Consider the following 15,367-nt stretch of genomic DNA (forward strand, 5'->3'; position numbering starts at 1 on the left):
TCGAGCTCTTGGACAAAACTACGATATTGAAACTGTCCTTGGCGATTTTAATGCCAAGCTAGGAAGGGAAGACATCATTGGTGGAATAATCGGGAAAAACAGCCTGCACGACAACTCTTCCGACAACGGATTTAGGCTCATAGATTTTGCTGCTGGTCGAAACATCATGGTAGCCAGTACTCGTTTTCCACATTTCAACATCCACAAAGGAACTTGAAGTTCTTCAGATCAATCTACCGTCAGCCAGATCGACCATATTGCGATCGACGCCAAACACGCTTCCAGTATCATGGATGTTCGAACTTTCCGAGGAGCGCTAACATCGACTCGAACCACTACTTTGTTGTAGCCAAAGTAGGACTTGGGGTTTCCAGACCCAAGGCAAAACAGGGACCAAGGTACAAGTAACCTCTCTCGAAGTTCTCTGCCGCCAACACAATGTATCGAAGATGTTGAGAGTTTTAAAAGCAGAAATGAAATTTGAAAGTTTTATGAACAGGTAAAACGAAATTCACAGGTACATAAACCTAGAACCGAAGGCTGCAAAGACGAAAGTGGATACATCATAGTGGAACCGCAGTTAATGCTAAGGATATGGAAGGACCACTTCTGCAGACTGTATAACGGCGACGACGAATCGAATTTCGCTGTCAGGCAGGATGATCCATTCAACATAGACGACGAACGCCAACAATCCCGTCCTCCCGACTTAGTCGAGGTAAAGATTGCCATATCTAATCTGAAGTCTAATAAAGCCGCTGCAGCGGATGGCTTGAATGTCAAGCTCTTTAAAGCAGCTGGATATAAGTTGGTAAGGAGCATGCAGAAACTTATCTATAAGATATGGTAGGAAGAAAGCATGCCCGATGAATGGAACCTCAGTATTGTTTGCCCGATCCTGAAAAAAGGTGACCCTCTAAACTGCAGCAACTATAGAATAATCAGTCTACTTAACATCGCCTATAAAATCTTCTCTGCCGTAATATGTGAACGTCTAATCGTCAACAACCTGATAGGTCCTTATCAGTATGGTTTTAGACCAGGAAAGTTCACAGTCGATCTCAAATTTTCACATTACGGCAGATCCTGGAAAAAACCCAAGAACACCAAATCGACACCCACCATCTTTTCATCGATTTCAAGGCCGCATATGACAGCATCTACAGGGCCGAGCTGTATAGAGCCATGTCTAGTTTTGGCATCCCTTCCAAACTCATCTGTTTGTGCAGGATGACTGTGAAGAATTCACGCTGATCCATATACGTTGGAAACAACTTAACAGAACCTTTCGATGTCAAAAAAAGGTTTAAACAAGGTGATGCGCTGTCATGCGATTGTTAATATAATAACTGTGGATATATTTCCAACTAATCTCAGGTGAGTTACGTGTATGTACATTTGATTGTCACTGAATTTAATAACTACTCTTAAATGGATTGTTTTAAGAATTGTTTTAAATTTCAAGGAAATCAAAAAATGTTCATGTTGAAATAATAGTTAGCAAGTCTTTATTTCATGATGTGAACTTAATTTCTCAAACAAATCTCAAAAGTTGCTGTAAGAATTCTGAAAATAGAACTCCATCATGTTTTGAACACTCTGGCAAAAACAATGAACGCAATTTTGTTTGCAAATCAAGCCCTGTTCTGAACAAACAATTTAAAATGCCCATAATGAAATGACAAAGTGCTAACTACTAATTTATTATAATATGAAAATATCTTTAACAGGTTGTTGTCAATATTTTCTAAAACATGTATTTGAAATATCAATTTGATGGATGAAGACTTGAAAAAGTATCGCTATTAAATAAATTGTTCGTTTTATTTTTAAATGAATAAATTACATTTTACTCAAACATATTTTTTACCGATATCGGAATATCCCGACTTGTAACTTAAAAAAGAGATTAAATGCACTTTAAATTCCATTAAATACAAAAATATGAACAAAATATTTTTTAGACAAAAAGATTTTTGTTAGTTTCAATATTTCATCCGTTCTTTTATTAATTGCAGAGCAATGGCTGTATGTATTTCTCTTATGCTGGGGAGAATAGGAAGTGTTACTGGAACAAATTTTGTTGGTATATTAATTGAAAACCATTGTAAAACATCCATGTTTTCTGCCAGTATTCCCTTATTAGTGTGTGCTTTCTTATCTTTACTTCTTCCAAATGGCGAAGAACGAAAAAAGAACAAAAAATTTACTGACTTAGCTGCTTAAAAGCATTAAATATAAATATTGTGTACGAAAGGTAAGTCGTGTTTTATTTACAAGATGTATAATTATACATGCTAATTATAATTAGATTATGTGTTCAAATGGACACAAGATCCACAGGTTTTTCTCAAAGCCAACCTCTGTCTACCAACTCCTACTCTCACCTCCCCGTGGTGAACATCGGGTGCCTAGTACCTCAACTGGAGATTGAGGTTTCAACCCCAGGTGGAAAGTTGTTGGGGCAGCAAACGGGAAAGGTGGAGAAGTATTTCCACTAAGGCACCTCTCCTTATCCAGACGGCAGTGGAGGAATTTCTGAGATGGAATCAACGGTGGCGTCTACAGTTATAGTAAGGTTGAACTACTTAGTGAACACCTTCTGCGAATTATCCGAAGCCCAGGACTATAAGGATCTGGCCCTCCAGGTTGGGGGTTGTGTAGTCGGGGTGACTTCCTGGTCACATAAAAACTTCATAATTGCGAAGCATCAACCTCGGATACGGACGGATTTACTGTTGCCAACCTACGCAAACGAATTAAGGACAACGAATTTCAGTTATGCACGTGGAATGTTAGGTTCCTTAACAGACCACGTGCGGCCAAAGAATTAGGCCCAAGACTGCTATAAAGCAGACATCACCGCCATTTAGGAAATACGATGGGATGCTGGGCAAAAAGACTTACAATGATGACTGCTACCTCGAAAACCAACCGCGCTTATTTGGATGCGGCTTTGTCATTGGAGCCAGACTTAGGCAAGAAGTCTTGAGCTATAGGTGCATCAATGAGCGCCTCATGACCATACGCATCAAGGCTAAATTCAGAAACATTAGCCTGATATATGCGTACGCCCCCACAGAAGAGAAAGATGACAACACCAAAGAAATGTTCTTCGAGCTCTTGGACAAAACTACGATATTGAAACTGTCCTTGGCGATTTTAATGCCAAGCTAGGAAGGGAAGACATCATTGGTGGAATAATCGGGAAAAACAGCCTGCACGACAACTCTTCCGACAACGGATTTAGGCTCATAGATTTTGCTGCTGGTCGAAACATCATGGTAGCCAGTACTCGTTTTCCACATTTCAACATCCACAAAGGAACTTGAAGTTCTTCAGATCAATCTACCGTCAGCCAGATCGACCATATTGCGATCGACGCCAAACACGCTTCCAGTATCATGGATGTTCGAACTTTCCGAGGAGCGCTAACATCGACTCGAACCACTACTTTGTTGTAGCCAAAGTAGGACTTGGGGTTTCCAGACCCAAGGCAAAACAGGGACCAAGGTACAAGTAACCTCTCTCGAAGTTCTCTGCCGCCAACACAATGTATCGAAGATGTTGAGAGTTTTAAAAGCAGAAATGAAATTTGAAAGTTTTATGAACAGGTAAAACGAAATTCACAGGTACATAAACCTAGAACCGAAGGCTGCAAAGACGAAAGTGGATACATCATAGTGGAACCGCAGTTAATGCTAAGGATATGGAAGGACCACTTCTGCAGACTGTATAACGGCGACGACGAATCGAATTTCGCTGTCAGGCAGGATGATCCATTCAACATAGACGACGAACGCCAACAATCCCGTCCTCCCGACTTAGTCGAGGTAAAGATTGCCATATCTAATCTGAAGTCTAATAAAGCCGCTGCAGCGGATGGCTTGAATGTCAAGCTCTTTAAAGCAGCTGGATATAAGTTGGTAAGGAGCATGCAGAAACTTATCTATAAGATATGGTAGGAAGAAAGCATGCCCGATGAATGGAACCTCAGTATTGTTTGCCCGATCCTGAAAAAAGGTGACCCTCTAAACTGCAGCAACTATAGAATAATCAGTCTACTTAACATCGCCTATAAAATCTTCTCTGCCGTAATATGTGAACGTCTAATCGTCAACAACCTGATAGGTCCTTATCAGTATGGTTTTAGACCAGGAAAGTTCACAGTCGATCTCAAATTTTCACATTACGGCAGATCCTGGAAAAAACCCAAGAACACCAAATCGACACCCACCATCTTTTCATCGATTTCAAGGCCGCATATGACAGCATCTACAGGGCCGAGCTGTATAGAGCCATGTCTAGTTTTGGCATCCCTTCCAAACTCATCTGTTTGTGCAGGATGACTGTGAAGAATTCACGCTGATCCATATACGTTGGAAACAACTTAACAGAACCTTTCGATGTCAAAAAAAGGTTTAAACAAGGTGATGCGCTGTCATGCAATTTTTTTAACATCGTCCTTGAAAGAATAGTGCAGGGCACTATCTTTCAAAAGTCTGTTCAATTACTAGCATATGCTGATGAAATTGACATAACCGAAAGAACTCAGCGTGATGTCAATGGGTCGTTCTTCGTGAGTATTGAGGCAGAGTCGGCAAAAATGGGTTCAACGGTTAATGAGGGCGAAACAAAGTACATGCTGTCGTCAAGAAAGACATACAACACCGACTTCTTGGTCAAAACGTCACCATCGACAGACGTAACTTTGAGGTTGTCAAGGACTTCGTCTACCTAGGCTCCGCTGTAAACGCGGAAAACAACACCAGCGCTGAGATCAAACGCAGAATAAGAATAACTCTTGCTAACTGCTGTTTCTTTTGGCTAAGAAAGTCCCTCTCTCGAGGGACCAAATTGTCCCTATATAAGACCCTCATTATCCCCGTCCTGATATACGGTGCAGAAGCATGGACTATGACAAAAGGGGATGAAAGCACCTTGGGCCGCTTCGAGAGAAAAGTTCTTCGTGTGATCTACGGTCCCGTATGCATCGAAGGGGAGTGGAGGAGAAGATGGAACGACAAGCTGTACGGTCTGTACAGCGACGTAGACTTAGCTAGAAGGGTAAAAGTCCAACGACTGAGATGGCTGGGTCACGTAGAGCGCATGGAAACCAATGCTCCGGCCCGGAAAGTCTTCGAATCCACAGCTCCAGGACAGTGCAGTAAAGGAAGACCGCGGATCTGGTGGGGCGCACAAGTGGAAGGTGACCTCACCCAACTTGGAGCTAGATGGAGAAGTTTGTTGGGTGAGGCCCTAGTTCACACAGGACTGTAGCGCCACCTTAAGTTAGTAAGTATAATTAGCTCAGCGATTGCTGTTTTATTTTGAATGAATACATTTTTAAACTGGTATGCTCTAAAACGAACGTTGTTTGATTTTTCAAAAAAATATGCTCTCGAGCATTTTAACTTAAAGACAAAGATATTTCCAACTTCAAAGGAGTTACCTGAGTGATATAAGGAATATACAAATGAGTTGAACTAATTAAATTAAAATTATGTTTAAGCTGAGAACTGGCTTTAGTACATTTATAAAGCAAGAAAACTTTGCTTTGATTGAAGTTGACTGCTTTAAGATAAGATTGAAAATCTACATTTTTTATATACATTTAAAAACAGTTTCTTTTATTGACAAAAGACGCTATTTATAAACAACAAATAAAGCGTTATATTATCAAACTTTGGGCAACAAACTAAGATAACACATATTACAGAGGAAGACCAGCTGCTGTACATTGCTTTAAATCATACCGCCTCTTATTTAACAGTCTCTCGACCTGAGGAGGTCATCATGTACAGAACCAATTGTTTTATTATTATTATTTTACATCTTAAAGTTGACTGAATTTAAAAAAAACAATAGCTGCAATTTGTTTAACAATATTGATACTAAATAAATATTTAGAAAAATATTTCTTACATGTATTGGCAATTGATGATATCAACTTTACCTTATAGTAGGGGAGCCTAGGATGCTAAATCGGGATTTACTCGAGCGTCAAAGAGACCTATTGGATTGCGAAGCTTAGATGATAAGAACAAAAAAATGTTTCATCATAATACACTTTCATCGGTGGGGGGAGCGTTTTTCGAAAATGTAAAAAAAATAGTTGCATGGACATACTCGAGCGCATCAGATATTAATAGCATCCATGTTCTACGTATTTTTGAAAATATACGTATGTTAATCTGACCGTTTCCATGATGGGGGTGGTCGTACGTAAGGATTGAAAACGGTAAAAAATAAATTTACCGAGCGCGTCAGATTTTCAAAGGGGATGTTAAGTGAACCTAAAAGAACGCTCTTATGTAATAAACTGACGATTTGGATGTAACCCAAACTCGCGGCCATTATTAGAACTTGCAAAAACAATCGCCATTTTGAAATACTCGAGCGCGTCAGATTTTGATATATTTGGTTCATGTATATACCCTAAACGTGTTGCCTCTTAATCTGACAATGGAACATTTTTTTTTTTATTATTATTTTTTCCTTGCTTAAGTATTTGAGATAAACTAATTTTTCTTAAATCCAGCTTATTTAAATGCAAAAGAAACTTTGCATGCACCCCATCTTGCATCCATCGCGCCTTTCACCCTTCCCTACCTTGCACATACTGCACCTTGGATCCACTCCAAATCCAATAGCGTGTCCAAGCAGGGGGGTGTTGCAGGGGGCAGCATGCCCCCATACACACCTCAGTGTGGCGTACACCCAAACTCGCACACACCCCACTGTTGCATACACTCACATTCAGACCTACTATTATTACTATCAAAATAAGACCACTCAAGCAAAAAAAAGAATTAAATGAAAATAGTAATTGTGGTTATTTTCAACTTTTTCAAAAACTAAAAGACATAAAATCATCTAGTTTTCAGTTTTTGATCAAAAACAATTAAGAGCAATAAATTTTGAAATAAAAACAATGGTAGATAATCTTGAAGTATTGAAAAATTACACTTTAAACCTTTTTTTAACTTTTTTTACTCAAATTTTGAGTTTAAAATTAAATTTTTCAAAAACTACGCATATTTCTGACTTGAATTAAAAACTGGCTAATAAAACAGAATATTGGCTTTAAAAAAATGTATAATTCTTAATTGTAAGTATCACCGTTATTTTTTAATTATTTTTTTCCATTTTAAATAATAATTTTTTTAAATTGCCCCCCCCCTCGCTTCAGCTAACGGAAATCGTCAGATTATATATTATTTGTGAACCTTGAATTATTACTTTCAAAATAAAAAAAAATTAGCCACGCTCGAGAAAGTCAAGATGACGTTTTTTTTACAAGTTTGTAACCCGCCTACTTCTTATCGTCAATCGAAAATTGTCAGATTAGTGGAATATACACTTTTTAGCATATAACTAACTTACCCTACCTTAATCTTACGCGCTCGAGAATTTCAGATGATCAATTTTTTTTTACTAATCTGATCCTTTATCCTTGACGCGCGGCCACATATACGGGGCTAATACTTGGTGGAGGTATTCAATGGGGTACTAGGTACCTCCCTGTATATTAATCCGCCGCGCTGCGCTGTAGTAAATCCCAAAATCCCTTCTTGGGCTCCCCGACTATTATAATATCACACAAAAAATAAGATAGGGGTACAAAATTATTACAAAAAAAAATTTAAAAAAAAAAATTCTGTCTAAATTGTGTTATTCTTTTATATAATGTTGCAGTCTTTTTTTATCAGTCAAGGTCAACATTTGCATGAAATAGTCTTTGAACAATAAATTATATCGAATTCAAATAAAGATTTCATGCATTTTTCTGAATTGCATGTGTTTTTTTTTTGAAAAACTTTCCTATAGCTTTTAAAAAGTTACCGTTTATATGAACAAGATTTATTACCATAAAATTAATTCAAATTCCCCTGAAAAAATACGGGCCTGAGGGTAATGCCTTTATCCTCTTCATGCGAAAAATATTTACATCCAATAAATGTACATCTGTTAAAGTTTCATTTTTATTAAAAAGAGTAGGTCTTGTTCAATAAATAGCTTACAGATTTGCTCGTAGTTTAAGAAATTATTAAGCAATACCCAATAATTTACGCTTCATTAAACTCAGACCAAAAACCAACCATCTGCCTAAAATGAAAAAGGAAACAAATTGGTATATAGCTTTTAATTATGTATGTGATTTTCACGTGAGAAGCTGCAAGCTGTAATTAAATGGTTTTTAATTTTTATTCTTCGTTTTCGTTTGAATATTTAACAAAACAGATACTGTGTACATTTATATTACAATTTAGTTTATTCTTTTCTTTTAGGTTCAGCTAATCAAATACAGATTTTTTTAAATTAAGTTTCAACTAAGGACCATTAAAGATTTTAAAAGTAGTCTTAAATATACCACCGTCGAATATAGTTGCGTTTTAAATTTCTAACTCTGATTTACATAAATTAGCAATAAAGCCTTTAAAAATGGGTGCCATATTAATTTGAATGAAAAGGTGTGTTTCAAAAAGTTAAAAATACCGAGGTAGTAAATGTTTCTATTTTACTTAATAAATACAAATTTTAGTAAATGAAAAAAATATGGAATAATTCAAAAAATCTTGAATGTTTAACGAGTTGTAACTGAATAAACTAATTGAATACAATTTTTTAACATTTAAGAATTGTCTAAAAAAAACATGCATTGTGATTTACTTTTAAAAAAGAGTTTTTTAAATGAGTTTTGTACCGAACAAAAAGTGAATTTTTATTCAATGTTTTTTTAACAAACATTTCGAAGTTTTAAATGATAATTGTGCTCAGTAACAAAAAACACCTCACGTAAATAAGATTCCGACCATATATGTACATAAACGTAATTCATTATCAGTTCAATTTATTGATTTCAAAATAATCTTTCACTTAGAGTAAACTTTGCAATATTTTCTTGTGATTCAATAAATGTTGAAGTTTTGATTCCTTGATTGATATGTTTTTTGGATGGTATACAAAAAAATTGGCTAATTTAATGCTCGCATGGTTTTGGCTAATTAAAGGTAAGCGGACAAAATCTTAAACAATGAAAAATATTAAGTTTGGTCAACATCCAAATTTTAAGCTTTTTATATGTTTTATTTTTTTGTCGATGCACCGGGTTTTGTTATCAAAATTGTGCCAAATTAAAACTGACAAAAAGGAGACTGGGATGCGACCCACACTGATAACTTCCCATCCCGTCTGTCGATTTGTCTTGCTTAAAAGTTTGTCTATATGTATTTTTACCAAATTTGCGCACTATTTTTTGTAGATTTTATTTTTTATGAAAAAACGTACTGTTGGATTTTTATATAAAAATTACTGAATATTGAAAACAATATTTTCTCTGAAATAAAATAAGTTTGAAGTGAATATTTTTAATTTTTGAAAAGCTATTTGAGCAGAAAGTAAATTTTTACCAAGTTTTAGTATTGTTTATTTTTAGAGTTTTATTTTTTGTAAAAAAACTGTCAATTCGAATGTTTTAAAAATTTTGCCAAATGTTAAAAACAATATTTCTTATAAGATAAAATTAGTTTAAAGCCAATATTTAAAATTTTTGAAGAGATATTTGAGTCGAAAATTAATTTTTACCAACTTTTATACATTTTTTTGTTCAGGTTTTTATTTTTTGTAAAAAAACTGTCAATTCGATTTTTCTCAAAATTTGTCCTAATGTTGAAAACAGTATTTCTTATAAGAAAAAATTAGTTAGAACCTATTATCTCAAAGTTTTTTAAAAGATATTTGAGCCGAAAATCATTTTTTACGAACTTTTCTTAATTTTTTTTTTTCGGTTTTTAATTTTTTGTACAAAAACTGTCAAATCGATTTTTTTCAAACTTTAACTGAATCTTGACAACAAGATGTTTTGAAAGATAAAAGTAAATAAAGCCAATATCTCAAAGTTTTGAAAAGATATTTGAGTCGAAAATCAATTTATACCAACTTTTATACATTTTTTTTTAGGTTTTTATTTTTTGTAAAAAAAAACTGTCAATTAGATTTTTCTTAAAATCTTATCAGATGTCAAAAACATTATTTTTCGATGCACAAAATTGTTTTAGAGATGAAATCATATTTCAGTCGCAAAATTTTGGAGGTGACAAATTTTTTTTTCAGTTTTATTGATTTATAAAAAAACCGTTATATTGATTTTTTTCAAAAAATATACCTGTTTGGTATCACGTTACAATATATTATATAAAATTTAATTCAAGTCTCTAGCGTTTTTGGTTCGTAAGATATTTAAGGTTAACCAAAATTTTCACCTTTTTTCAAACTGCTATGGTAAAAAAAAACACCCACGCAATTTTCTTGAGAGCCCTTTCTGCATCTTTCTGCCTTATTATCTGTATAACAAAATTTATTTGAAGTCGATATCTCTTCTGGTTCTTGAGCTATGGACGACGAAAAAACGTCGCGAACGTACGGACGTACAAACGTACGTACACACGCACGCACAGACATCTTTCTAAAGATCTTTTATTTCGACTCTAGGGACAATTTGACAAATCGGACCCATTACAATAACTTCCTATGGGAAGTTAATAAAAACTATTGCATTAAAAGATAGAAAATAATAGGTATTTTAATTAAAATATTGGCAGGATAAAGCCTTCCAAATTGGAGTAGTGTGGAAACAGAAAGAATTTAAATTTCCAATAAAATGCATAAAAAGGAAACTGATATGTATTTCTAGAAGTACGAGTATTTTGGTGTAACTGTTTAAGTGTAAGTGATGGATTATTTATTTTAAAGTTTTTGTTTATTTTTATTTTTCAATAGTGAGTGATCGTACCCTTCTTTGAGTGAATCTTGGTTATGACTTCTGTTGTGTAAAATTACGCAAAAAAACCAATTCTAGAAGAACGAAATGAAAAAAAAATTGTTCCGATCACTCGCTATAGACAAATAAGCAAATGAAGATTTAATAATTTTATTTAAAATATCGCTCAATTACATACAATCTTGATAAAATTCGGTCAGGTTAGGTTTATTGGCTGGCTATTGATGACGTTATCGCTACACTTAGATCAATGTAGATCCATTGTGATGCCTTGGAGCAATTTTGAACTTCCCTAAAAACGAATGATCAAACCTATGATATCTATGGATAGTGTTTCTCTGGCCATTAAGAGGCTTTTATAAATCCTATTGGGCTCTTTCCTTTAATATCTTCTAGTTCTTCAAAATGATTGAACACATGTCTGTTGCTGGGCAGTGGAATAATAAATAGGTTCTGTTTCCTTGCTGCTCCTCAAAACTGCAGCCTTTGCACTTATTATCAGTTTTAAGCCGAATTTTCATGGTCAAACGCAATCGTTGAGATTTTTGTCGAAATTGGGCCATATTTCCTGGCCATGGCACAGGTTTCAAGGCGTTTCAATCTTTTCTTTTTTGAATGATCAGTCACAATAATTTATAACAATTACAGTTTTTTTTCTTTTACTTACACATTATGCAGCTTTGCAAACAAACAATAATCATAACTCTGAATTGATTTTCATGACTCAGTGTTTAATGAAAAAATGTCTGGTACCATTAATAAAGTGGATCGAAATGTATGTGTAAATACTTTTATAATACAAAAACAAATTGAAATCTTAAAAATGTGTTCATTGGGAAAACACAACTATGCAAATTAAATCTTATTTTTACAAATAACAAATAAAAATAAGTAATAGAATCCTATCAGCACGAATTATGAAAACTATTCGTATTGTTAAAAAAAAGAAAACAATATTTATTCGTATAATAATATTAGTCGTGCGATATTTCTGACACTTTATTTTTTCATATAAAATTATGTTATTTTATTTGTATAAGCAAAGGTCAATGGTTTATTTCTCAAATATTTACTCTTGTATTTCTTAAATGGAAACAAATATCTACTTTTTTTTAGAATTTCTTCTAAATTTGGGTTCGCAAGTCTTTATCACGGAAACTGTACACAATTTTAGTTCATTGTGAAAGCTACATTTAGCCGTTGAGAAACTATTTGGAATTAAATTGAAATTATGGCCAAGAAAACTGAAATAATGTCTATGGACGATGCTCTGGATGAAACAAGTGAGTTAACTAAAAAAAGACATAAATTGATAATACTTACATGTATTCATTTCTCCTCTTTAATTTATTTTTAGAATTCGGAAAGTTTAATTACATGATCATTTTTATATCTGCAATGATTATGATTAATGTCGTCCTGGAATGTGTGGGAATTAGTTTCGTTTTACCTGTGATCAATTGTGATATGAATTTATCTTTTCAAAAGAAAGGAATACTCGGTGCTGTAAGTTTTCTGGGAATGATTTCCAGCTCACATTTGTGGGGTTTTTTAGCTGATACAACTGGACGAAGAAATGTTATAAGGCCAACCTTGATTGTTGGATATTTTGTGAGTGCCATCTCGAGTTTGTCTCCAAACTTTTGGACTTTTGTTGTCTTGCGATACATCAATGGGTTTTTGTGAGTATTTTTTTGTATAGGTAGGACGATTAAGTCCTGAAATGTTATTTGATAATTAAACTGTTTACAAAAATTAATAATTTTATAGGTTATGTGGTGGTTCTGCAACAATTTTCGCCTATCTTGGGGAATTTCACTGCAACAAGCTCAGAAACCGTGCTATTATGGCGTCTGCATTTATTTCTGCAGCCACAGCCATCTTGCTTCCGGTTTCAGCTTGGGTTGTTATAAACCAAAATTGGTCATATGACATTCCGTTTCTGGATTTAACATACAAACCATGGAGATTGTATATAGGAGTAATTGGGACTATTGGATTACTGTGTGGAATAAGTCTATTTTACATTCCTGAGAGTCCCAAATATCTGCTGTGTGTTGGGAAGGAAGAGGCTGCCATTAAAGTGTTAAAAAAGATGTATGCAATCAATACCGGTAATAGTCGTGAGAGTTTTGAGGTAAGTTCAAGCTTTTGTTTTACAAAATTCTGATTTCCACTTATCGATGTCTACCATACAGATCACTTCAATTAAACCTGATAATGAGGAAATACAAAGATTCAAAGTGAAGAATGGGAAGAGTGCTTCGGCAATTGTTAAGTTGATGTGGAATCAAACAATTCCACTGTTTTTGCGAGAACACTGTAAAAAAACATTACTGTCGTGTTTTATTCAATTTTGGCTATTCTACGCAGCTCATGGATTCTACATGTGGTTTCCTTTTATTCTCAACAAGGTTATGCTGTATACCAAATTACATCCAGATGCAAGGCTTGAAATTTGTGAAATTGTTTATTCAATGCAAGAAACCGTAATGACTAATGCAACATTTGTGGTAATTGAAAGTTTCCGAATAACGTAATGAAAAAGTTTATAATTTTTGCGCTATTTTTATTGTTAATGAATTTAGGAAAAGAGTTGTAGTGCAGTTTTGGAATCATCAACTTATGAACATACTTTAGCACTTGAGTTTATATATTTGGGTGTGTTTTTGGGAACAGGATATTTTATAGGGAAATTTGGAAGGACTCCCAATCTTTGTAAGTTTACTGAAATGTTGTTTTTAAACATGAACATAATTGAAATATTTTAACCCTATTTTTAGTCATTGTTTTATTTATGTGTGGTGCATGTGGGGCCTTGAGTGCAGTAGTAACGGTGCCAATAATCGCTGTGTATCTTCAAGTTATTTTACTTTTATGCGGGATAGCAACATCAGTTGTTAATATAATTGTTGTAGACATATATCCCACAAATCTCAGGTAAGTTAGGTCATAAAGTTAAGATCCTTTGTTACTTAAATGTTTGAAATATCTTGTCTACAAACAAAGGTCCTTGTACTTGTACTCATTCTTAATTCAAATAGCCAATACTAGGATCCTTATTTGTCTGATTTTACTAAAGAAGTCAACAATTTTTGTATTGCAAAAGATGTTAGTGCAAAATCGTGTAATTAGCAATTTTCTTAAAGGAATTTACTAGTTATTTGAAAATTGTAGTTCTTATTTTATCTTTTATAAATAATGACAACTCATGAAACTAAATGAAACAAATCTCAATCGGGGAACAGACCTTATACATATATATTCTGATATGCAAGAAGCTCAATATTTATATTGATTCAGTAAATTACTAAAAGTCACAGAAGCCATTTAGTAAAGTGTTAAAGGATAAAAGGATATTTAAATGATTCAAAACTAGTAACATGGTCACTTAAGTAAGAAATATCCTTTCAAATCAAATGGGGTGGCGCAACAGTCCGTTGTGAACCAGGGCCTAGTGACTTACAACTCTCAACCATTCCTGTGTGCGAGTACTGTTGTCAGGAATGGAAGGGACCTACAATTTTAGGCCGAATCCGAACGGCTAGTTTGAGAAAGCACTTTTTCACGACAAGAATTACTCTTGAAGGATTTGTCAATTCCTCGCAAGAGGCAGTACCCGCGAAAATTAATTTTTTTTAAATTAATGTGGCACAAGCAGGGATTGAACCCAAGATCCTTTCCATGACAGTCCAAAAGAAATATCCTTTGCTAGCTTTAAATTGTTTAAATAATTTAGTACATCAGCAAAAATTTAGGTGTATTGTGATTATACTAAATATACTTTTTTATTTTAATTTTTGCCTGAAGAGTTTTTATTAAAAATATTCCCTTTTTTCAAGTTTTGAGATAATTCATACGAATAGGAAAACCTGCATACATAATGATTGTTTAATGTTTTCTTAGTCATAACTTTATTTTTTGGTTGAAAAATACATGTACAATTTTACGAGTAGATAATTTGTATTTATTTAATTTTTGTTTTTTTTTTCAGAGCAATGGCGGTTTGTATATCTCTAATGTTGGGTAGAATAGGAAGTGTAACTGGAACAAATGTTGTTGGTATACTGATTGAAGACCATTGTAAAATTTCACTGCTTACAGCCAGTGTTCCATTAATAATATGTGCATTTTTATCATTACTATTACCAAATGGTGAAGAACCGAAGAAGAAGAAAATCACAAATGATTTAGCTGCTTAGGACAAAAAAAATATGTATCTTTAGTTTTGCATAATTTAATTTTTGTACAGAAACAAATAACTTTTGCGATAAGAGTATTAAAAATGTATATATTAAATATGTACATATATATGTATAATGTATATTTATTTAAATATTATTTTTATGTATAAAAACTGATGAGAGTGTGTTTTAATGATATGTTAAAATTGCATAATATGGTAACATCAATTAATTGAAAAGCATCTTTTAAAATGGATGCAATTTAAGTCCAAAATAGAAAAAGGATTGTATTTTTGAACCCAAGTTACATATATACATCGTAATCGTATATATTTAGATCCCGGTGAGGGAACTTGGTTTTTAGTTATGTATTGATATTCTATAATATTCCGCCGTACAA

The 15,367-nt window shown here is 33.8% G+C and overlaps 1 protein-coding gene across 2 annotated transcripts; it reads left to right on the top strand.

Moving 5' to 3' along the window:
- The first annotated feature begins 8,373 nt into the window (after nt 1-8,373).
- LOC129946994 (synaptic vesicle glycoprotein 2B-like) lies at nt 8,374-15,081 on the top strand. Of its 2 annotated transcripts, none has more exons than XM_056057380.1 (8): nt 8,374-8,474; nt 11,900-12,066; nt 12,141-12,465; nt 12,554-12,920; nt 12,982-13,296; nt 13,372-13,501; nt 13,567-13,723; nt 14,778-15,081. In XM_056057380.1, exons 2-8 carry the CDS (start codon nt 12,015-12,017, stop codon nt 14,983-14,985), a joined length of 1,554 nt encoding a protein of 517 aa, XP_055913355.1. In that variant the 5' UTR covers nt 8,374-8,474; nt 11,900-12,014; the 3' UTR covers nt 14,986-15,081. The 2 variants fall into 2 exon arrangements, with proteins under 2 accessions (XP_055913355.1, XP_055913354.1); XM_056057379.1 differs by having other exon boundaries at nt 8,385-9,014.
- Nucleotides 15,082-15,367: the final 286 nt, after the last annotated feature.

This window comes from Eupeodes corollae, chromosome 2 (assembly GCF_945859685.1).
Source record: "Eupeodes corollae chromosome 2, idEupCoro1.1, whole genome shotgun sequence".
Classification (NCBI taxonomy): domain Eukaryota; kingdom Metazoa; phylum Arthropoda; class Insecta; order Diptera; family Syrphidae; genus Eupeodes; species Eupeodes corollae.